Source organism: Brachyhypopomus gauderio, unplaced genomic scaffold, assembly GCF_052324685.1.
Source record: "Brachyhypopomus gauderio isolate BG-103 unplaced genomic scaffold, BGAUD_0.2 sc50, whole genome shotgun sequence".
NCBI classification, from domain to species: Eukaryota; Metazoa; Chordata; class Actinopteri; order Gymnotiformes; family Hypopomidae; genus Brachyhypopomus; species Brachyhypopomus gauderio.
Genome location: NW_027506875.1, coordinates 2,022,834 through 2,046,440, shown reverse-complemented (window position 1 = coordinate 2,046,440; position 23,607 = coordinate 2,022,834). Strand labels below are relative to the sequence as shown.

General features: G+C 47.7%; 1 protein-coding gene across 4 annotated transcripts in view; it reads right to left on the bottom strand.

The window, feature by feature from the left end:
* Nucleotides 1-23,252, bottom strand: part of camk2a (calcium/calmodulin-dependent protein kinase II alpha) — an 84,874-nt gene extending 61,622 nt beyond the window's left edge. For 2 of the 4 annotated variants that reach the window (XM_076986862.1, XM_076986863.1), the window contains exons 1-2: nucleotides 22,975-23,252; nucleotides 17,257-17,351 (exon numbers count right to left, since the gene is read on the bottom strand). In XM_076986862.1, the coding sequence (XP_076842977.1) occupies nucleotides 17,257-17,351; nucleotides 22,975-23,036 (157 nt within the window). In that variant the 5' untranslated portion in view covers nucleotides 23,037-23,252. The remainder of the gene's footprint in view (nucleotides 1-17,256; nucleotides 17,352-22,974) is intronic. The other 2 variants (XM_076986864.1, XM_076986866.1) reach the window with 1 other exon arrangement.
* Nucleotides 23,253-23,607: the final 355 nt, after the last annotated feature.

The window sequence follows — 23,607 nt, the reverse complement described above, 5'->3', positions numbered from 1 at the left end:
CAGGGCAATATACAAATACATTCATCTAATACTTTATATCAAAGTACGCCACACTAGTCCATATACTGTAAATATAATCAACACACATGGTATCCCTTTTTGCAAAACGTTACTAACAAGATGGACATTAGAGTCTAAACCATCCCAAGAGGAACAGGGTTCTGAAATACCAAATTCTATCAAATTCTATAATATGGTGAAACTGTACAGACAGACATTTGCTATTCTTAGATTTCAAACTGCTGGTTCTGTTGAAGGGAAACAATGAATAGATGGAAAAGACCTGGGTTCTGTTGTTGCCACCTGGATTCTGTTGCCACCTGGGTTCTGTTTTTGCCACCTGGGTTCTGTTGTTGCCACCTGGGTTCTGTTTTTGCCACCTGGGATCTGTTTTTGCCACCTGGGTTCTGTTGTTGCCACCTGGGTTCATTCATTATTTAGTCTTGCTCGCTTGCAAAAGTGTGCACAGTGCAGCAATCAGTTCTAAACATACTGACCTTTTCTTAGACAAAGACATTTAAGTCTGGGATGTAAAAATGGAGACGGTGATTAAGTCATGTAAGCTCACTGTGGAATGGCAGTCTGGGGTTTGGATGAAACTAATCCAAAAAACATTCAGACATTTGTCTTACTGGTGGCAATGGGACCATTAAACAGAAAGGGATCAAAAGCCGCATAAGTGGCCCAGCACTTCACCAGTTCACTAGGTCACCACTTCAACACTTCAACACTTCAACAGATCACCACTTCACCAGATCACCACTTCACCAGATCACCAGATCACCAGATCACCAATTCACCAATTCACAAGATCACCACTTCACAAGGGCACCACTTCACAAGGGCACCACTTCACAAGGGCACCACTTCACCAGGGCACCACTTCACCAGGCTCGTCACTCCCCCATAAGATCAGTTCCACTCTCCACTGCACCAGCAATGTAAAAAAAATGATATTCACCAGCACACCACTTCACGAGATCACCAATTCAAAGTCAAAGTCAAATTTATTTATATAGCGCTTTTCACAACAGCGTTGCCACAAAGCAGCTTTACAATCATATGGGTCCAAATCTCGCACGAGTCCGTGGTGCGCAGGGTGGTTCTACAGCTATATTTAAGGTTCTTGTTCCCCGGCCAAGTAGTTACAGTCCCTTCCGTGCAGATGGTGAGCCTCAGGTAGGAGCTAGCATCAGCACGTCCTCTTGCGGCAATGGCACATCCAACCCCAGCATCAGTACATCCACCGGCAATCCAGACCATCTCCCAGGTGCTTGTAGGTGCTTACATGCAATCGTCTTGGGTAGAAGCATGCAAAAAGATAGATAATACAGACTGACTGTGTGGACATCAATTTAAACCACTATTGATTTAAATATACATAGCTCACGTGCCAGTGATTAGCATGTGGCTCCGGCAGGCTAATCTATAGCAGCATAACTAAAGGGAGGGGTTCAGAGGTGACCACAGTCATGAGGGCTCACTGAGACATTGCTTTCCAGTCAAGTCATTGTCACAACTAGAGTGATGCCATGACACAACTGGATGATACCATCAACATCTCAGATTACCAGAAATCTCAACGTCTGGGGCCCCCCAAGCCCCTACACCTTACAAGGAGAATATTAGCTGAAGGCTTGATTAAATATGTGAGTCTTAAGTCTAGATTTAAAGATTGAAACTGTGTCAGAATCTCGGATTGGAGCTGGAAGGCTATTCCATAATTGGGGGGCTTTAAACAACCGACGAGAACTGAGGATGGTTGAGAGGCGATGGAGGAAATCGAAGCTTACTGCTGATCTTCGCTTGTATCAGTCTCTCTTGTCCCTATTCTCCATGGAACTAACTGCTGCCAAGACATCATTCTACAGACAGAAGCTGGAGGCATCTACATCAGATCCACGCAAGATGTTCAAAATCTTCTCTTCTCTCCTCAAACCCTCCCCCCCTCCAACTCCCACTTCTCTTACTGCAGATGATTTTGTTACCTTCTTTGAAGAGAAGGTCAATACGATTCGCAGCACCTTTTCCCTAGTCCCTGTGCCCACTGTGTCCCCTCCTACTCCTCCCTTTTCTCTAACCTCCTTCTCTCCTCTCTCAGCTGAGATGGTGCTTCAGCTGCTGACATCCAGCAGTCCCACCACATGCCCTCTGGACCCCATCCCATCCACACTCCTCCAGACAATCTCCCACAAACTCCTCCCTTTCATCTTGACCATCATCAACAACTCCTTATCTTCAGGAATTGTGCCATCATCATTCAAGGCGGCTAGGGTGGTGCCAATCCTAAAGAAACCCAACCTTGACGCCACCAACATCAGCAACTACAGACCGGTATCTCTCCTCTCATTCCTTTCTAAGATCCTTGAACGGGCTGTACACAACCAGCTATCCTCTTTTCTCTCACAGAACCAGCTTCAGGACCCCAACCAATCTGGCTTCAAGCCAGCACATTCTACGGAAACTGCACTCATTGCAGTAACTGAGAAACTCCATGCAGCTAGAGCAACTGGACTATCATCAGTTCTGATTCTGCTTGACCTTTCGGCGGCCTTTGACACAGTCAATCACGAGATCCTCCTGTCCATCCTCTTAGGCCTTGGTATCACTGGCAATGCATGGACGTGGTTTGCATCCTACCTGGAGGGTCGTTCCTACCAAGTAACATGGGGAGGATCAACATCCACGCCATGCAAACTCTCCACCGGTGTTCCACAAGGCTCAGTGCTGGGTCCACTTCTTTTTTCCCTTTATACCCGCTCTCTGGGTGAGTCAATCTCTGCACATGGCTTCTCTTATCACTGTTATGCGGATGACACCCAGCTCTTCTTTTCCTTCCCACCCTCTGACACACAGGTTTCAGCTCGAATCTCTGCATGTCTGAAAGACATTGCCTCTTGGATGGCAGCTCACCACCTAAAGCTTAACCCAAGCAAGGCAGAGATGCTGTACATCCCTGCAAGAGCCAGTCCTCATCGTGATCTTTCTATCTCATTCGAGAACACCGTGATCACTCCATCCATGGAAGCGCGTAGCCTTGGTGTAGTTGTCGACAATCAACTCTCCTTCACGGCCCACATTGCTAACACAACACGATCATGCAGATTCGCCCTTCACAACATTCGGAGGATTCGGCCATTTCTCTCTAGGGAGGCCACTCAGGTCCTTGTCCAGTCCCTTGTTATCTCAAGACTGGACTACTGCAACTCCCTACTGGCTGGTCTTCCTATGCATGCCATCAAACCCCTACAACTGATCCAGAACGCTGCAGCTCGGCTGGTCTTCAACCTTCCCAAGTTCAGCCATGTCACTCCCTTGCTGTGCTCCCTCCACTGGCTTCCGGTAGCTGCCCGCATCAAATATAAAACCCTGGTGCTGGCCTACAAAGCAAAGAATGGTCCAGCTCCTCCTTACTTGATGGCCATGGTAAAACCCAGATGCATACCTAGAGCCCTCTGCGCCTCAAGTATGTCTCGTCTTGACCCTCCATCATCCAGGACACATGGGAGACAAGCATCCAGACTTTTCTCTGTCCCACCACTTCACCAATTCACCAGGCTCATCACTACCCCATAAGATCAGTTCCACTCTCCACAGCACCAGCAATGTAAAAAAAATTATGCTATTCACATATTACACAATAATGCTATTCACTAATTACACAATAATGCTATATCCACCAATTACACGGTAATGCTATTCATCAATTACACGGTAATGCTATTCATCAATTACACAGTAATGCTATTCATCAATTACACAGTAATGTTATCCACCAATTACACAATAATGCTGTCCACCAATTACACAGTAATGCTATTCACCAATTACACAATAATGCTGTCCACCAATTACACAGTAATGCTATTCACCAATAACACAATAATGCTGTCCACCAATTACACAGTAATGCTATTCACCAATTACACAATAATGCTATTCATCAATTATACTATGTCAAAAGATAATATGCACTGACAAAGTCTGTAATTTTTCATCTATACAGGAAGATTATTTATTATTACGAAGAATAAGTTGCATTATTTTAATGCTGGTCTTATAAATGTATTTTAGAGGCCCATCTGTTGCCATCTGTAGCATGCTTGATTGGACACCCACTATATATATATATATATATATATATATATATATATATATATATATATATATATATATATATATATATATATATATATATATATATGTGTGTGTTCATCACTGGTCAGTGTCTGATGGCCCCTACATGTTCATCACTGGTCAGTGTCTGATGGCCCCTACATGTTCATCACTGGTCAGGGTCTGATGGCCCCTACATGTTCATCACTGGTCAGGGTCAGATGGCCCCTACATGTTCATCACTGGTCAGTGTCTGATGGCCCCTACATGTTCATCACTGGTCTGAGCACAGGACCACTGCTTGGATCATTTTCAACAAGACATGAACACGGTAATATTGGGGCAGTAGTATAAAAATGATAGGGTAGTAGTATAGTAATGATAGGGTAGTAGTATGGTATTGATAGGGTAGTAGTATGGTAATGATAGGGTAGTAGTATGGTATTGATTGGGTAGTGATTGGTAGTAATATAGCAATGAACAGGTAATAGCATAGTAGTGATGGGGTGGTGATGGGGTAGTAGTATGGTAGTAATGGGATAGTAGTATAGTACTGAAGGGGTAATAGTATGCAAGTGATGGGGTATTAGTAACTATAGTATTAAAGTAATGATGGGGTGATGTTATGGTAGTGCTGGGGTATTAGGTAGTAACTATAGTATTAGAATAATGATGGGGTGATGGGGTATGCTAGTATGCTAGTGTTGGTGTAGTATTATGGTAGTACAGTAGTAGTATGGTAGTACAGTAGTAGTACTATGGCAGAGATAAGGTAGGTGCAGACCAACAATCAGAAAATGTCTACTGGGAGTTTAAAGACAGAGAACATAAATGATATTACGGATATATCTGTAATTGTGTAGCTACATGTATTTATAACAAATTAAAATGTTTTTTTTTGTGGCCCACCTCCACCCCCTCCATCCAATTCTGTATAATATAGTGCAAAGTGATAATTATTGGGGTTAGGTGGACCATAAGTATATAGAATATAGAAAAGAGAGGAAAAGAAAGGGGGGAGAGAAAGAATAAAAAGGGAAAAGACAGAAAAACAAAAAAAACAACCAGCTCAAATGACCACTGCAAAGTAGAGCAGAAAGTGTACCCAAGACATATAGCACAAATGTCTGTGATGTATGTGTGTGTGTGAGTGTGTGTGTTTATGTAAGTAGAGCAGAAAGTGTACCCAAGACATATAGCACAAATGTCTGTGATGTATGTGTATGTGTGTGTTTATGTGCAACACAAAAGTGCAACATAGGATGAATGTACAGAATGTACTTGCTAGCAAGGGTAGAAAGCTGTGACAACATTCCCCCAGAGGCTCCCTCTTCCGCCGGCGGACAGCCCCCCGACCCAGAACCAGCTGTCCTCACACATACACTCAAACTCTTATTTACATTCACCCCCATATATACACCCCTACATACAAACACACACCCCCTTATATACACCCTTATCATGTATACACCTACATACCTCCCTATACACATACGTATACACACACACACCCAAACTTACCCTCATATATAGACCCTCACACATATACACCTACACGCACATACACTCCTACACACATTCACCCACACCCATATACACTCTTATGGACATATATACACCCACAAATGTACTTACACATTCACCCCAATATACACACACATACCCATATATACACCCCCCCCCCCCAACACGTACTCATTAATCTACCTATACAAAAAGAGACAAGGACAAAGACACACGTACATCCAAACTAACACACTCTCCGCGGCGGGGGCAAATGGCTGGACCAGCAAGGATCGGCAGCAGCCCAAGGACGCCCCCAGCCCAGCCCCGCGCTAGCGACCCACCCCCGCCCCGGCAGGGAGCAGGAAACAGGTGTAGGAAGGCCTTCCCACCCCTCCACCCCCAGTGCTGTGTTGTGTGTAGGTGTATATGCATGTGTGGTAGTGTGTGATACTATGGTGTAGTTAAAATTGAGGGGACAGGTGCTAGGACAGATGTGGGCAAGGCACCGGGCCACTGGTCAGTGTATGTCCACACTGTCCCCTCAAAGGCCCTCAATGTCTATATAACAAATGAAAGTTAGCGGTAATTGTATTTTAAGTCACATTGAAACTGTTTTTTTTTATGATTTCATGGTCCTTGACATGTTACACTGTATTAAAAAATGACAGACTTGCTGCTTTACATACTGAAGTGTTTCAAAACTGTAAGCTCTTGTAAACTATTGTAAACTCTTGTAAACTCCTGTAAAGTCTTATAAGCTCCTGTAAACTCACACTACACACATTCTCCCAAAACTAAGTTATATTTAGTTCTTGTAATGAAACGGTGCTCTATACTGAGTTAAAGCACACAGCAGGCAGACTGTAGTGCGCTGAACAAATGAACAATCAAACAGATATTCAAAGAACTGTCATAAGGCAATATATAGAGCATGAGTGTGGGTGAGTGTGGGAGAGGGTGTCTATGCATGGATTGTACCGAGAAGGTGTTGTAAACTAAACAAGTCTTGTTCCTGTGACAGATGATCAGACCCACACAGCCACAGACCCACTGGATGGGTCTCCATGTACAGTGAACAAAAGAAAAGAACAAACCCTCGCACACACTTCTTCAATTTGATGAAAACTCTCCACAGCTAAACCGAGAACGCAATGTCTTATAAATAACTAAGACTCTGAAGCTCAGAGATTTCAGTCAGAATGGTGGAATCACACTGAGTGAATGTTCAGTGAGTGTAGTGTTTCACAGATGCAGGTTCCCTGTATTTCCTTGGCTGACACATTCCTGTATGTCATCAGTATCAGCGTTCAAGTGTGTGTGTGATGTGTCTGTGATGGCGGACATCACCACACGTATCTGCGATGGTGGACTTCACCACACATATCTGCGATGGTGGACTTCACCACACGTGTCTGGGATGGTGGACATCACCACACGTGTCTGGGATGGTGGACATCACCACACGTGTCTGGGATGGTGGACATCACCACACGTGTCCTTGATGGTGGACATCACCACACGTGTCCTTGATGGTGGACATCACCACACGTGTCCTTGATGGTGGACATCACCACACGTGTCCTTGATGGTGGACATCACCACACGTGTCTGTCATGGTGGACATCACCACACTGCCTCCTTCTGCTTTACATCATGTTTGAAGGTTTTCCAGCTTTACAAAGAGGTTTCCCAGCTTTACACAAATACACACACACACACATTCCCCTACACACGCTTACACACACAAAAGCAGACACGCACACACACACACACACACACAAAGTTGTTAATTTTTATACCATTTTCAACATTACGTTCCACTTGAAAGAAGACTTCAGCACAAAGAAGAGCTCAGTGAAAATCTTATTTTCACAGTTCACAGTACACTTCTCCACTAGACCTAGCACTAAATTAGATATTTCATCAAACTATATACTTAACACATATATACAGACCACATGATCTATGGGCCTAACCATTCCATGCAGCTGAATACTTTGAGAAGAATTTGAGAAGAGTTTGAGAAGTTTGCAGTGGTGTCTGAGAATACTAACACTTCCCTGTCATACACTTGTCAGTTTAAAGCAAATAAAAGTTCAAACAGTGATCACTGATTGGTCAGTCACTGAATGTCATCTGTAATGTTTGCTGTTCAAAATACAAAATCAGTGCCTACATGTAAATACTCATTTTAAAAAGATAAAAAAATTAATTATCCTTATCTATGAAGGTACCATGTGCACTCTAGACTAGTGTGTTTTGAATGTATTACCTAGCACACTGGTGGCCACCTTGAATTAAAGAGTTATACTAGAACTAAATAACATACAGCCGTCAAAATTAGAACATCATACTCATTCATTACACACAGACTGATATATTTCAAGTTGTCACGTCCAGCTCCGCCATCCTCCCTTTTCCCGCCTAGCTTCCCCGTTTCCTTGGTTTCCCTACTGTCTGCCACGCCCCCATCCTCAGTGTTCGCACCTGTGTCTGGTTTTCTTCCCTGGTTGTTGTGTATTTAGTTTCCCCTGCCCTGTCTACCCTCATCGGTCATTGTACACGAGTTCCTCCTTGTTTTCTTGCTCTGTTCTTTGTATTTCTGATCACGCTGCATGTTCTCCTATTGTCTCCTATTTCCTTTGTAGTATGTTTTCTCCTCATTGCCATACCTCCCCGCTCCGCGTAGTCTGTCCTGGTCAAAGTTGTATGGTATTGTTAGTTTCCCTTTCATTGTGTTTTACACTGGTCATGTTTCCCTGTAGTCTCGTTTAGTTATGTTCCTCCATGGTCTGTTTAGTCACTCATTTCTCTATTTTCCGTTAGTCGCTACTCCGCTTGTTATATTATGTTTCTCCCCTTTAAGTTCATGTGTTGTAGTAATGTTCCCATGTGTGTTGACTTTTCCTAGTTGTCTCGTAGTCCCGTTCTGTAGTATTAGCCCTTCATTGTTTAGTATTGTTCCAATCTGTATTCTGTGTTTCACTCTAGTGTTTTGTCACTCTCCTTTTAATAAGTATTACTTTATTTGCAATTGTATCACCCCTGCCTCTGGTAAACGTTACACAAGTGTTTATTTTTTTTAATTTGATGATTGATTTCTAACTGAGAACCCCAAATTCAGTATCTCAGAAAATTTAGAATATTGTAAAAAGCTTCAATATTGAAGACCTGGTGGCACACTAAAACACCCTGCACAATCATGGGGAAGCCTGCTGACTTGACAGTTGTCCAAAAGACGACCATTGACTCCTTACACAAGCAGGGAATGACACAAAAGGTCATTGATAAAGAGGCTGTTCACAGAACTCTGTGTCCATTAATAGAGAGGAGAAGGGAAGGAAAAGTGTACAAGCAATAGTGATAACTGCACCCAGGAGAGGACTGTGAAACAAAACCCATTCAAAAACTTGGGGGAGATTCACAAAGACTGTACTGCAGCTGGAGTCCGAGCTTCAAGAACCACCACACACAGGCGTATGAAGACGAGGGTTTTAGCTGTGACATCCCTAGTGTCAAAGCTCTTGAACAAGAGACCTGGGCTAAAGACAAACAGGTCCGGTCTGCTGCTGAGTGATCTAACGTTATGTTATGTTGGAGCACTTCATGTTTCCTGCTGCTGACCAACTTTATAGAGATGCAAATATAATTTTCCAACAGGACATGGCACCTGCACACAGTGCCAGAGCTGCCAGTACCTGGTTTAAGGACCATGGTGTCCCTGTTCTTGGCCAGCAAACCCGCCTGACCTTAAACCCAGAGAACATCTATGGTGTATTGGGAAGAAAACACCCCAATGATGTAGAAGTGATGTAGTAATTCAGGTAATGGAGCCCCAACTAAGTACTGAGTTCTGCTCATAGTTTTCATGTTCATACTTTTCAGATGGCCAGTGTTTCTAAAAATCCTTTTTTTTTGTATTGATCTTAAGTAATATTCAAATTTTCTGAAATATTGAATTTGGGGTTTTCATTAGTTGTCAGTTATACTCATCAAATTAAAACAAATATACATTTGAAATATATCAGTCTGTGTGTAATGAATGAGTATAATATACACTATTCACTTTATGAATGGAATTACAGAAATAAATAAACTTTTTCATGATATTCAAATTTTATGATTGTCACGTTGAGGACCCCGGCCCCTCCCTTTTGGGCGTGTGTATACATAGTCCACGTGCTTTGTCTGCGTCTGTGGAACTCCGGTGGTGAGGGCTATGTCGCGTGATAATCTGTCTCACCTGTGAATGGTCTCGTAATCACGTGGGGCTAATGTGGTCTGTCTATTTAATGTGCGCTCGCGCAGTGTCCTGTGCTCGTCGTTATCTACAGTCTACACGTTGTGTGCGTTGTGTTGCTGTTTCTCGTGCGCTATTGCGCAATTATCTGTTTACAATAAAAGTGACGTCTGTCGCCACAAGAGGGATCCGTGTCTCATCCTTCACCACGACCCCACCGTCACAGAACGACGAGCCGACCAGAGACACCAGGACCATGCCGGGCTACGCAACCAGGCCGAAGAAGGCAACTCGCCCGAGTAAGCGGTGTCACCGCGCTTCATCCTCCCCCCCGCGCCGCGACTCTACGCCAACTCTGGCGCAGCTGAAGCGGGACCCCGAGTGCGCCTACCTACTGTGCGCGGCTCGGGAGACCTCCATACCAGAGTTGGCGGAGGAGTACTGCAAGACAGCGACGCGGGTGTGGCAAGAGAGACGCTCCGCGCCTCCACGAGAGCTCTCGCCCATACGGGTTAACGTCCCCGAGCTATACGGGACAGGGACGACACCAAAGGGCGAGTCCGAGGGGGACTCCTCCCCGCGCCACAAGATCGGACCCACGCAGGAGCAGCTGGAGACAGACCCAGTCTGTGCGTCCCTGCTGCGACAGGCGTGGGTGCACCACGACCCAGAGGCGGCGGAGAAGCTCCGCCAGGAGGCGGTGCGGCTTTGGAGGGAGTACAACCCCTCTACATCCAGGGAGCCCTCACCCCTGCGGGTAGGCTCCTTCGCGCTCTGCGGGGTGGAAAGGACCCCCGAGAGTGAGTTTGGGGAGGGGGATTCCTCAGGCGAGGAGGAGGAGCAAGAGGACGAGGAGGAAGCTTACCCTCCGTCGTTATACGACGCCTCCACGGTGGACTACGGGGAAGAGGAGGAGGAGGAGTCCGAGGAAGAGGACTACCTCCCTCCGCCCGTAGGTCCCTCTACCACCGTGGAGGAAGGCGAGGAGCAAGAGTATGGCGTGGAGGAGTACCCCCTGTCGGAGTGCTCTGCTTACCCCGAGGAGGACGGTGGGGAGGAAGAGGAAAACGGGGATTACCCTCCGTCCGAGGGCTCCTACACGGAGGAGGAGAGCCCTCCCCCCTCGGAACTGTCAGTCGAGACGGTGAAGAGGAGGAGTCCAGAGGCGGGCTCATCTCCCGAGCGCTCCCCAGCCAGCGACATGGACTATTCCCAGGGTGGCAGCTCGGGGCAGCCCATGAGCTGGAGCCGTGGCAGTGACGAGGAGATGGAAGCGGAGGAAGCCACTCCCACTGCCAGGTCCGGAGGGAGATCCCCGGGCGAGGGGGGTTTCCCGTACGGCCCACCGAGGGGTGGGGCTAACCGCGCTGCACCTGGCGCGTCGGCCAACCGCGCTGCACCAGGCGCATCCGCCAGCCGCGCTGCGCCCGGTGGAGGGTTTGCAGCAAGGGCAGGAGGAGCACCGCCCATCGCAGCGCCTGCAGCACCAGTGGCTCCCGATCTCTCTCCCCTCATCGCTCTCCTTCTGGCGCGCAGCCTGGCGCCTGTTTCATGTGTGTGTGTGCCTGTGTTCGTAAGTCTACCCGTATGTTTACCAAACCCCCTCTTCCCCTCTTCCCCCTATGTGTGTAAGCGTGCCTGTTTGTGTGTTTGTATATGTTCCGTTGTGTTTGTCTAACGTCTTTTCCCCTGTATTCCCAGGGAGGGTGTTCTAGGCGGTCCGTGGCGGACACTTCCCCGAGGGCGGTCACCTCCCAGACGCAGGACTGAGCGCGTCGGATCCGCCCATCGTCGTGGGTTCGGAGCACTCGGTCCTGTTGGCACCCCGGGACGGGTAGTGCCCTTGGAGGGGGCGTCTGTCACGTTGAGGACCCCGGCCCCTCCCTTTTGGGCGTGTGTATACATAGTCCACGTGCTTTGTCTGCGTCTGTGGAACTCCGGTGGTGAGGGCTATGTCGCGTGATAATCTGTCTCACCTGTAAATCGTCTCGTAATCACGTGGGGCTAATGTGGTCTGTCTATTTAATGTGCGCTCGCGCAGTGTCCTGTGCTCGTCGTTGTCTACAGTCTACACGTTGTGTGCGTTGTGTTGCGGTTTCTCGTGCGCTATTGCACAATTATCTGTTTACAATAAAAGTGACGTCTGTCGCCACAAGAGGGATCCGTGTCTCATCCTTCACCACGACCCCACCGTCACAATGATCAGCACTGTCACGTAGGGCAACGCCCCCTCTCGTAGCTGTCACTCTGGGTTCCCTCATGTCCGTGTTCCCTGCCTGTTTGTCCCGCCCTGCTCGTTGGTTTTGATTCCTCGTTTGTTACCACACCCCTGTGTCATTGTCATCACCTGCCCCTTGTTTAAAGTCTGTGCATATAAGCCCCTGAGTCTCCCTTGTCCTTCGTCCGGTATTTTGAATTTATTTGTGATCGTGTCTGTCCCATCGCTGTTCTCTGTGCCTGACCGTTTTCGTGTTTCTCCTGTTTCCCGTGCTCCCTGTCTTGTGATGCCTGTCTTTGCCTGTTTTACGGACTGCCCTCCTGTGATTGACCCTGCCTGGCTAAGCGACGACGATTATGGTATACCCTTCAATAAATCTCGCTCTTCTCAGCGATTGTGTCCGTCTCCTCGCTCCGTGGCGCAAGCCACGTTACATAATACCGGACCCATCAAGGACACAGCAAGAGAGCGAGACTCTGGTGAGTTCAAACACTGTGAATGGATGTCGGCTGGTTTAATCCGGTTCGACTCTCCGGTATTTCAGTGCGAACAAACCAGAGACAGGAATACCCCTGGCGCTGCGGGTACAAGGAAGTCTCGTCGCCGACCAAAGAAAGTGCAGTCTCTTTCTACTGGCTTTCGCGACGAGACTCCATCTGAGCGCTGTGTGTCTGCCCGGTTTTGCGAACACAACGGGGAAAAAACCCCTGTAGTGCAAGCAGCGGGCAGACGGTCTGAGCGCACAGACAAGTTTTCACTTAACCCTCGGTTGACTCTCTCTGACCACCGCGAGCTCCCGGCGCCTCAAGGGAGGCGGAGCCGCAGCAGAGAGAGCAACCGAGGAGCTTGTGTGTCTGTGTGTTCTGCCAGGCTCACCCAGGACCCTGAGGAAGAGGACCCACCGCCTCTGATCCCGCCAGCTACTCCACATGACACCCCCAAGTGTTTTTTGGGGGGGAGCACTGGCCACGTCGGCTTGGCGGTCACGCCCTCCGATGACGTCAGTATGGCGGTCACGCCCTCCAATGACGTCAGTATGGCGGTCACGCCCTCCGATGACGTCAGTATGGCGGTCCCGCCCCCCGAGGACGTCGGCATGGCGGCCACGCCCCCTGAGGACGTCGGCATGGCGGCCACGCCCCCTGATGACGTCTGTATGGCGGTTCTGCCCCCCGAGGACGTCAGCCCGGTGGTTCCGCCCCCTGAGGACGTCAGCCCGGTGGTTCCGCCCCCTGAGGACGTCAGCCCGGTGGTTCCGCCCCTTGAGGGTGTCTCATCCATGCCGGTTCCTGTCCCCGCGACCCTGGAGGGGTCGTCCACGCCGGTTTCTGTCCCCGCTGCCCGTCGGCAGTCCACGCCGGTTCCTGTCCCCGCGACCCAGGAGAGGTCGTCCACGCCGGTTCCTGTCCCCGCGACCCAGGAGAGGTCGTCCACGCCGGTTCCTGTCCCCGCGACCCAGGAGAGGTCGTCCACGCCGGTTCCTGTCCCCGCGACCCAGGAGAGGTCATCCACGCCGGCTCCTGTTCCCGCTGCCCGCCAGCGGACCCTGCCTGTTCCCGCTGCCCGCCAGCGGACCCTGCCTGTTCCCGCTGCCCGTCTGCCAGCGCCTGTGCCCGCTGGCCGCCGCCCAGCCGCGCCTGTGCCCGCTGGCAGCCGCCCGGCCGCGCCTGTGCCCGCTGCCTGCCGCCCGGCCGCGCCTGTCGCCCCAGAGACTGTGCTGCCCACGTGTGGGCTTGGACTCAGTGTGTTGTCTGCTCCGCCCCGTGTTCCTGCCTCTATGCCTGTGTCCCCCTTGCTCCCGTGTTCCGTCCCTGGCTTTGTTTTGGTTCCTGTCCCCGTGGTTGTGTCTGTTCGTGTCCATGTTCCTGTTCCTGTGTCTGTTCCCGGTGGTGTCGTCTCCGTCCCTGTCCCCATGTCTGTTCCCCAAGTCGTCACCCACCTTGTGCCTGTGCCTGTCTCAGTCGTCCAAGCCGTGTTTGCCTCCGTGTATGCCTCTGCCCTGTCCCCTGGCCCGTCTCCTGTGTCTGTTCCCGGTCCTGCTCCCGTGCCTCGCCCTGTCCCTGCCTGTATCGCCATGCCCCAGCCCGGCTCCTGGCCCGTCTCTGGTTCCCCTGTCCCTGCCGTGCCCCGGTCTCCGTGCCCTGCTTTCCCCTTGTCTGTTCCTCCGGTCTGTCCTGTGTTCGCTGTCCCTGTCCTGTCTGCCCTTGCGTGCCCCGGAGTGGCACGCTTTGAGGGGGGGTTCTGTCACGTAGGGCAATGCCCCCTCTCGTAGCTGTCACTCTGGGTTCCCTCATGTCCGTGTTCCCTGCCTGTTTGTCCCGCCCTGCTCGTTGGGTTTGATTCCTCGTTTGTTACCACTCCCCTGTGTCATTGTCATCACCTGCCCCTTGTTTAAAGTCTGTGCATATAAGCCCCTGAGTCTCCCTTGTCCTTCGTCCGGTATTTTGAATTTATTTGTGATCGTGTCTGTCCCATCGCTGTTCTCTGTGCCTGACCGTTTTCGTGTTTCTCCTGTTTCCCGTGCTCCCTGTCTTGTGATGCCTGTCTTTGCCTGTTTTACGGACTGCCCTCCTGTGATTGACCCTGCCTGGCTAAGCGACGACGATTATGGTATACCCTTCAATAAATCTCGCTCTTCTCAGCGATTGAGTCCGTCAATATATGAATATATGATCTAGTAGAACATAAATAAAATATATGAATATATGATCTAGTAGAACATAAATAAAATATATGAATATATGATATAGTAGAACATAAATAAAATATATGAATATATGATATAGTAGAACAAATAAAATATATGAATATATGATCTAGTAGAACAAATAAAATATATGAATATATGATCTAGTAGAACAGGGGTCGGCAACCTTTGAGACATGGAGACATAGAGTGCCAACTTTAAACAGTTGTTGACGGGGGGAGGTGTAAATGGACACAAATTAAGTATTATATCGCGACCGATCGTCAAGTATAAACGCCTCCGCCGAGCAGAGCGTTGAGGAGTGATTTCGATTGGAGGATCGTGCTCTATTTTTTTTTTTTATTAGCTGATGCTGGTCCAGCGTGTCGCGTGCCAGTGATTATGCCTCGGCGTGCCAACGGTGCCATAGGTTGGCAACCACTGTACTAGAAGATCAGTGAATTAAGAAGACACTTGGCACTCTGCAAATGCAGAGAAAAACAAGTTCACTCAATTTGATGTTGAGACAAATCACCTCTCATGACTAATCACTAATCACATTTCCTAAGTTCACTAATCACAAATCCTGGGTTCACTAATTACCCAAACTTGGGTCGTTCTGGCTGTAAAGGACTCCAGTTCCGTGATAAACTCCAGGCCCGGTGACTTCATTGAGGCCACACAATCCCATTGCATTTCAGCAAGCCTGGTCCATGGGATGGGTCCTTATTAATGTATCACATAACAATCTGGAAATCACATTGTGAGGTCTGCAAATATACAAATCCTGTCACTGCAATTAGACAGTTCATCTTTCCCAGGAATCCAAGCCCATAAAATCTGAGCCTCTCAGTAGACTGTGTCCATTACCCAGCACATGTGTGGTCTCTGAGTGCTTCTGTCTTTCTTTTCTGCAGCTAAAATCTACTTCCTGGAGCCTGCAGAGTAATTGTGTGTGCCTCACCGTGCCTGCATACCGTTCCACATCCAAAACAGTTCTGAGGGTTAGGCTCCACCCTCATGAAAATGGTGGTTATTTATAAACTATTTGTCTCTCCCTGCAGGCAAGCAGCTGAAAAGTGGTAACCTCCATTAAAAGAAGGAGGAGCAGCCCAGAGGAGATCACCCAGTACAGAGGGGATCACCCAGTACAGAGGAGATCACCCAGTACAGAGGAGATCACTCAGACCAGAGGGGATCACCCAGTACAGAGGGGATCACCCAGTACAGAGGAGATCACCCAGTACAGAGGAGATCACTCAGACCAGAGGGGATCACTCAGACCAGAGGGGATCACTCAGACCAGAGGGGATCACTCGGCACAGAGGGGATCACTCGGCCCAGAGGGGATCAGCCAGTACAGAGGGGATCACTCGGCACAGAGGGGATCACTCGGCACAGAGGGGATCACTCGGCACAGAGGGGATCACTCGGCACAGAGGGGATCACCCGGCACAGAGGGGATCACCCGGCACAGAGGGGATCACCCAGCACAGAGGAGATCACTCAGCACAGAGGAGATCACTCAGCACAGAGGAGATCACTCAGACCAGAGGAGATCACTCAGACCAGAGGAGATCACTCAGACCAGAGGAGATCACTCAGACCAGAGGAGATCACTCAGACCAGAGGAGATCACTCAGACCAGAAGAGATCACTCAGACCAGAAGAGATCACTTAGCACAGAGGGGATCACCCAGCACAGAAGAGATCACTCAGACTAGAGACAGCACAGGGACACACAGGCCTTTCAGAGTTTTTTTATCATAGCAGTTGAAAAAAAAGTAACAGAATGTTCTGAAGGCACTGGAGGCAACAGAATGTTCTAAAAGCACTGGAGGCAACAGAATATTCTGAAGTCACTGGAGGTAACAGAATGTTCTGAAGTCACTGGAGGTAACAGAATGTTCTGAAGGCACTGGAGGCAACAGAATGTTCTGAAGTCACTGGAGGTAACAGAATGGACTTTCAGTCAGTTCAGAAGTGAATCCGAGCTACATTCAATGAACACATTTCAGTGGGTTTGGCGCGCAGTGCTGTTGGAGGACATATAAGAGCTGTGTGTGGTTCCACTGTGTGGGAGGTGTGAGGTGCAGAGCTGAAATGCCTCTGGTGCATTTAGGATTCTCCTCTCTATGTTAAACCAAATCAGTCAGAGTGCGTGTGTGTGTGTGTGTGTGTGTGTGTGTGGGTATGTGGGTGTGTGGGTGTGTGGTGGGAGAGAGAGAGAGAGAGAGAGAGAGAGAGAGAGAGAGAGAGAGAGAGAGAGAGAGAGAGTGAGAGAGAGTGTGTGTGTGTGTGTGTGTGTGTGTGTGGGGGGTGTGGGGGTATCTACTCGCCACTAGAGAAGCCCACTCAGAAGCCACCCATCAAAAGCACTCACCACCAGACACCCACACACACACACACACACACACACACACACACACACACACACACACACACACACACCTAGAGAAGCCCATACACACACCTGAAGAAGCGACTCACCTCTCGCTGAGAGTTTCTTGGTGTTGATGATCTTGGCAGCATACTCTTGCCCTGAGAGCACCTTCACACACCTGCGCACTACTGAAAATGCTCCCCTGGAAAACAAAGACAAAGAAAAGGTTTCCATGTTGTCCGTAACACCTATGACAACGTTTATCCTCAGAGAGGCACACAAATAAGTGGTGAGAAAGCAACTTTCACATTCATCAAACACTGTTAACAGTTCAACCATGAAAAGACACTGAAGGAGTTTTCTTTTTAACATTTTTTAAACACACACATTACTTCCAGTGATGACATCCAACCTTGGCATTAATTGACTATGTATTGTTTTATTTATAAACTTTGAGATTAAGATAACAATATGAAATAGAACATTGAAAGAAATCTCGTGAGGAGAATTAAGTCCCTGTGCATGTCTGTACAGTATACATCTGTATAGTATATACATGTACAGTATACATCTGTATAGTATATATCTGTATAGTATACACATGTACAGTATACATCTGTATATGTCTGGAGAACTATTCCCTGTCCCTGACATTGTAGAGAACCAGTGCTCCCAGTAGCAGACCTCTCTACACCAGTGTTCCCAGTACCAGACCTCTCTACACCAGTGCTCCCAGTAGCAGACCTCTCTACACCAGTGTTCCCAGTACCAGACCTCTCTACACCAGTGCTCCCAGTAGCAGCACCTTCTCCATGACCACTTTAGCATCAGGTCTCAGGGACTGATACTAGTACTGGTTCTGATACTGGCAACATGTCCCTCTATGGAGCACCGGGGACCCATACTTGTTCACACTTTACAGTGCAGCTGTGCACTGTGGTTTCCATGGACAACAGTCCCGGTCCAAAGCACAGATCCTGCTGTGAGTGTGAACCTCCCTTCCTGTGGCCTTCACCTACAAGATGTTCCAGAACTGGGCTTCCTACCAGAACTGGGCTTTGTATCAGAACTGGGCTTCCTAGCAGAACTGGGCTTTATATCAGAACTGGGCTTCCTAGCAGAACTGGGTTTTATATCAGAACTGGAATTCCTACCAGAACTGGGCTTCCTAGCAGAACTGGGTTTTATATCAGAACTGGGATTCCTACCAGAACTGGGCTTTGTATCAGAACTGGGCGTCCTATCAGAACTGAGCTTCCTAGCGGAACTGGGTTTTATATCAGAACTGGGCGTCCTACCAGAACTGGGTTTTATATCAGAACTGGGCGTCCTATCAGAACTGGGCTTTCTGCTGATTGACAGCTCCGAGCCCTTCTGACAGCTTTAATTACAAGAGCTTATCATGACAACTACCTTGTTGCCATGACAAAGTTGTAGCCCACGGATACAAGCATCCTCTCCCCTTTTAATTTTTGATCTAAAGGAAAACAACTGAAATGTTGTAGGTGACTCAAATCTTGAAGGGAGCAGTAGAAACACAGCAATTATCACCACACAATTATGTCTACACTTATTGGCACATTGATGGAGAAGTCCCAATGACCTCTACATGCAATCAGTGTAGCTGTTAATCGATCTCTCCATTACTGGCTGGTGAAACAAACCTGCAGATGCCGAGTCATTCTAGACCAATAAATGTCTTGAAACATAGTGAAACTCATTTTACATTAACATTTTTCAAAGGAAGCTTGTGGTTCCAAGAAGCTTGTAACACCACAATTTTAACAAAACCGACATTACCATATTAACAACATCATTCTGCCTGTAAAAGAATACAGTAAAAACTCAGCCAGTCTCATGTTTGTCTCATGCTTGTCTCATGCTTGTCTCTATGTGGATACATAGAGCAGCTTATGTGCATGTTCTGTGAAGGGCTAGTGGTCATTGAGAGTTTCTAGTTAATCATTCAGGAGAATTCCCGACATTTATAACATATAACAATGTGAAAGCATTGGAGTTGTGTTCATGTTATCACATCCTGTCAGGTGGACTGATCAGCCCAACCTCTTGACCTCTTGACCTACTGACCTCCTGACCTACTGAGGCTGATCATATTGGCTCCATACAGCTTGCTATTAACTTAGCAAGCTTGATGACACAATGCGCTAGATCACAGTGGAAACACACATGCGCCCAGTTATGGTGCACAAGAGTGAGACCTGATGATGGTCAGATAAGAAGGGAGGATTTCACTCAGATACAACCGGAAACAAAACGAATGCAGCTGCAACAAAAGTATCAGTTGGAAAGACAGACATAAAATAGAGCATGCTAAAGACAGAGACCTATGACAGAGACCTAAGTCAGGCCTAAGACTGGCCCAATACAGAGACGTAAGACAGGCCTAAGACAGGCTTAAGACAGACCTAAGACAGGCCCACCACACACATCTTCACCATACAGAACCACACACACTCCTCACCCCACACAATTTTTAAACATTTTTCACATTTTTTGTTTGTTTCATTGACTGAAGAGTTCAGGACTGGAAAGTTCAGATCAGGACAGGAGATTTCAGGACTGGAAAGTTCAAGACTGAAGAGTTCAGATCAGGACTTTAGAGATCAGGACTGGAGAGATCAGGACTGGAGAGTTCAGGATTGGAAAGCTCAGATCAGGACAGGAGAGTTCAGAACTGGAGAGATCAGGACTGGAGAGATCAGGACTGGAGAGATCAGGACTATAGAGATCGGGACTATAGAGATCGGGACTATAGAGATCAGGACTGGAGAGATCAGGACTGGAGAGATTACCACACTACTCTCTCCTCTTTAGTGTGATATGCAAAGAAATTAATCAGTCCAGGTGTTCGTACTAGAATAAAAACTGGTAAAGAGGAAAGTATTGTAATGTGTAAGTGTTAATACAGAAATTAGCATTTGATTTGAATGTTAATTATAATTATTAATTATTGTTTATTATTATCTAAGGTTTGTTATTCCTATGATAAATACATCAATGAATGGACCAAGCCAGGAACTAAATATCAAATAAATGTAAATGTATATCCTGGGGGTGGCACGGTGGTGTGGTGGTTAGCACTGTCGCCTCACAGCAAGGCGGTCTGGGTTCGATTCTCAGTCTGGGCTGCTCTGTGTGGAGTTTGCATGTTCTCTCTGTGCCTGCGTGGGTTTCCTCCGGGTACTCGGGTTTCCTCCCGCAGTCCAAAGACATGCGTGTTAGGTTGATTGATCATGCTAAATTGCCCGTAGGTGTGAGTGCATGCGTGTGTGTTGGCCATGCGGTGGACTGGCGACCTGCCCATGGTGTACCCTGCCTTCGCCCGGAGATGTTGGGATTGGCTCCAGCCCCCCGTGACCCTGACTAGCGGGATTAAGCGGTTCAGATAATGGATGGATGGATGTATATCCTGGTGTATAAATATCAAATGACAAGGATGAACAGGACGCATCACGCTGTCTGTCTCCCAGAGAAAAGGAGAAAAGGTTTTTGGTCCACCAGAGGACGTGAAGGCATCACACACTAATGCTTAGAGTTTCCAGGCACTACATCATCTGTTCAGTACAGCATCCGTAGGAGAACCAACCAGAGTTATTATTAACTACACCATTAAACTCCTCAGCACAGTGAATCATGAAACTGTCGAACAAATTGATTATATACATCGATTTAGTTCATGGGTCTTTAAAAAACCAGCATTGCACAACCTAAAATTCATTTATAGCACAAATTGTTCTGATAGCACAGATAATATTTTAAATATAAACACATGGGATAGATATGGCTTTTATTAGGGAAGACCAATTAATAACCCAGCAGACTGGGGGTGGGGGGGGGGGGGGGGGTTACCATCAAAGACTAAATGAGGATGTGACCTAGAAGAGTCTCCTCGCCTGTGCCTTGACCCTAATAATGAGCAAACAGCAGGTCATGTGTGTTCAGACTAAGCTGTGTGTTTTGTAATTGTGTTCTAGCCATGTTCTTGATGTCTAAGTATAATGAGGAGGAGATGAAGATGATGATGATGTTGATCTTGTAATAGTTCTGGCAATGATGTAATAGCTCTGGGGATGATGTAATAGCTCTGGGGATGATGTAACATCTGCTCCCCCATCTCCTCTGCTGGTAGATGGAAACAAGGCTCTGATGGACTGCACTTGTAGATTCAGGAGCTCAAACACACCATTCGTTCCTGCATAAGAGGTCTTCTGCCTCTATAGCTCCAGCTCTGGCTGCTTAATTGAGTTACTGTTCATTCTTTTCGCTGAATGGTGAGATGACATGTGAACAGATTGCAGGCTGCATAATTGGCCCAAAATGGGCAACAGCAACGAAGCACCTGACAAACGTACCTGCTGTCCCGTCCGTCAGCGCCACACAGAACAGGCACAGACTTGGAGGGGAAGTATGCATGTGCCTGTAAGATTGAGCTAATGGGACAAACACACCACGTTTTCACTTCACAACTTCACTTTCCAGAATCTGCTGCATTCTTTTATCTTTTATTTTGCATGATTATCAAGCAGCAAATATACTGGACTGCAAATATCTCAGTCTGAGTTGAATTGCCACCCCCAAATACAATTATGTAAGCAGCTTGGCTTTGATTGCCCAGAGCTGCGCAGAGAAGAGGGTACGGAGAGTGAGTGGTGTGTGCGGAGAGTGTAGGAGGCGTGTGGTGGGCACAGGGCCAGGCAGGGTCTGAAGGCTCTCTGTAGATGTGTTTCACTCTTCAATAACAAGCATGCTCACACACACACACACACACACACACACACACACACACACACACACACACACACACACACGTCCCTGCTGCAGTACAATGTGAACTAATGAGGAACAAACTCTGTCACTCTCAACAGCGCCGTTCCAGTCTTTCTATCCAGACGCCGCCTGTCTCAGAGGGACACTGACCGCCTGTCTCAGAGGGACACTGACCGCCTGTTTCAGAGGGACACTGAATGGCTCCATCACTCTCATGTGCATCTTCACTTGGACATGAAGGGGTTCTCATTTCAAGATCATTTCCACCTAGTCAGGAACCACAGACATTTATCCATTTAACACAGACAGTAGAGAGAGCACATACATCACTCCAGCAGACTCCAGGACGGGGTGTGTGACTCTGCCTACACCTGCTGTACAACACCTGTCAGTTACTGACTCCTCTTATACACACTAAACTGGTCACCAGCAGTGAAAAGGCAGTTCTGCTGGCCAGAGTAAAGTGATTTTATGATCAGACAGAGGTGCCATCATTCTGAATGTCCTGATTTGTCATGATGTTTTGTTATTGTACTTTAAATCAACATTCAGTTTATGGCACTTCTCTCCCAGACTTTCTGTGCAACTGTTCAGTATCAGACTGACATGTCTGCATTCTCATACAGAAGTATCAGACCAATGTGTCTGCATTCTCATACAGAAGTATCAGACCAATGTGTCTGCATTCTCATACAGAAGTATCAGACAGACGTGTCTGCATTCTCATACAGAAGTTCAGTATCAGACTGACGTCTGGATTCTCATACAGGAGTTTAGCTGTTCCTCCCTCTGAAGAGCCTCTAGCTTTCACTGAGCCCAGAAGGAGATTTGATCTGCTGCCTCTGTGCATCACTGCATAAGAAAGAATTAGTTCTGATCCTTGTTGAACAAAGAAAAGCTGTTCATCTGTTCCTCAGCGTAATCCCCGTCCACGCTACCCTGTTCCCCAGCATCAGTCATTCACGGTTCCTCATTCTCCCTCTTTTTCACATCTCCCTCTCAGTAGAACAAAATAGAAAGTAGACGTTACAACTTACTTGCCCAGTTCTTCAAAGAGCTGGTATTCCTCTGTGAAACGGGTGCAGGTGATGGTAGCCATGCTGGGTGAGGCTGGGATGTCAGAGTCTGGACTGTGTGTTTGTTTTCTCTGTTGTTCGAGCTGCAGATTTTGATGGAGTTACGTGGACGTGGTCAGAAGACGCTCAGAAGCTTCGCTGCAAACCAGACGCCACAGGATGGTCTGACGTTGTAGTGTGTGGACATGAGCAGAGAGACGCTGACTGACAGCTCGGATACGATGATCTTCTCTTTTTATGGCTCGCCCGCTCTCTCTGTCTCCTCCAATCAGAGCCCAGCCTGCGCTCCTGAATACACACAGCCACGTTGTCACGGCAACTGCATCCCCCTCCTCTCAAGCAGCTTCAGCTCAGATGAAGCTGTGAACATGTTACACACACACACCCACACACACAGATACACACAGATACACACACACACACACACACACACACACACACACCCACTCACACACACAGTTGCACAACACTGTACACATGAAGTAGCCACCTTGTCTCTGGAGATGTGAACACATCCTGGTCTGAATGGTCAGTAGTGGATTATCTTCATCACTGTGTTCCACCTTCATCTTCATCACTGTGTTCCACCTTCAT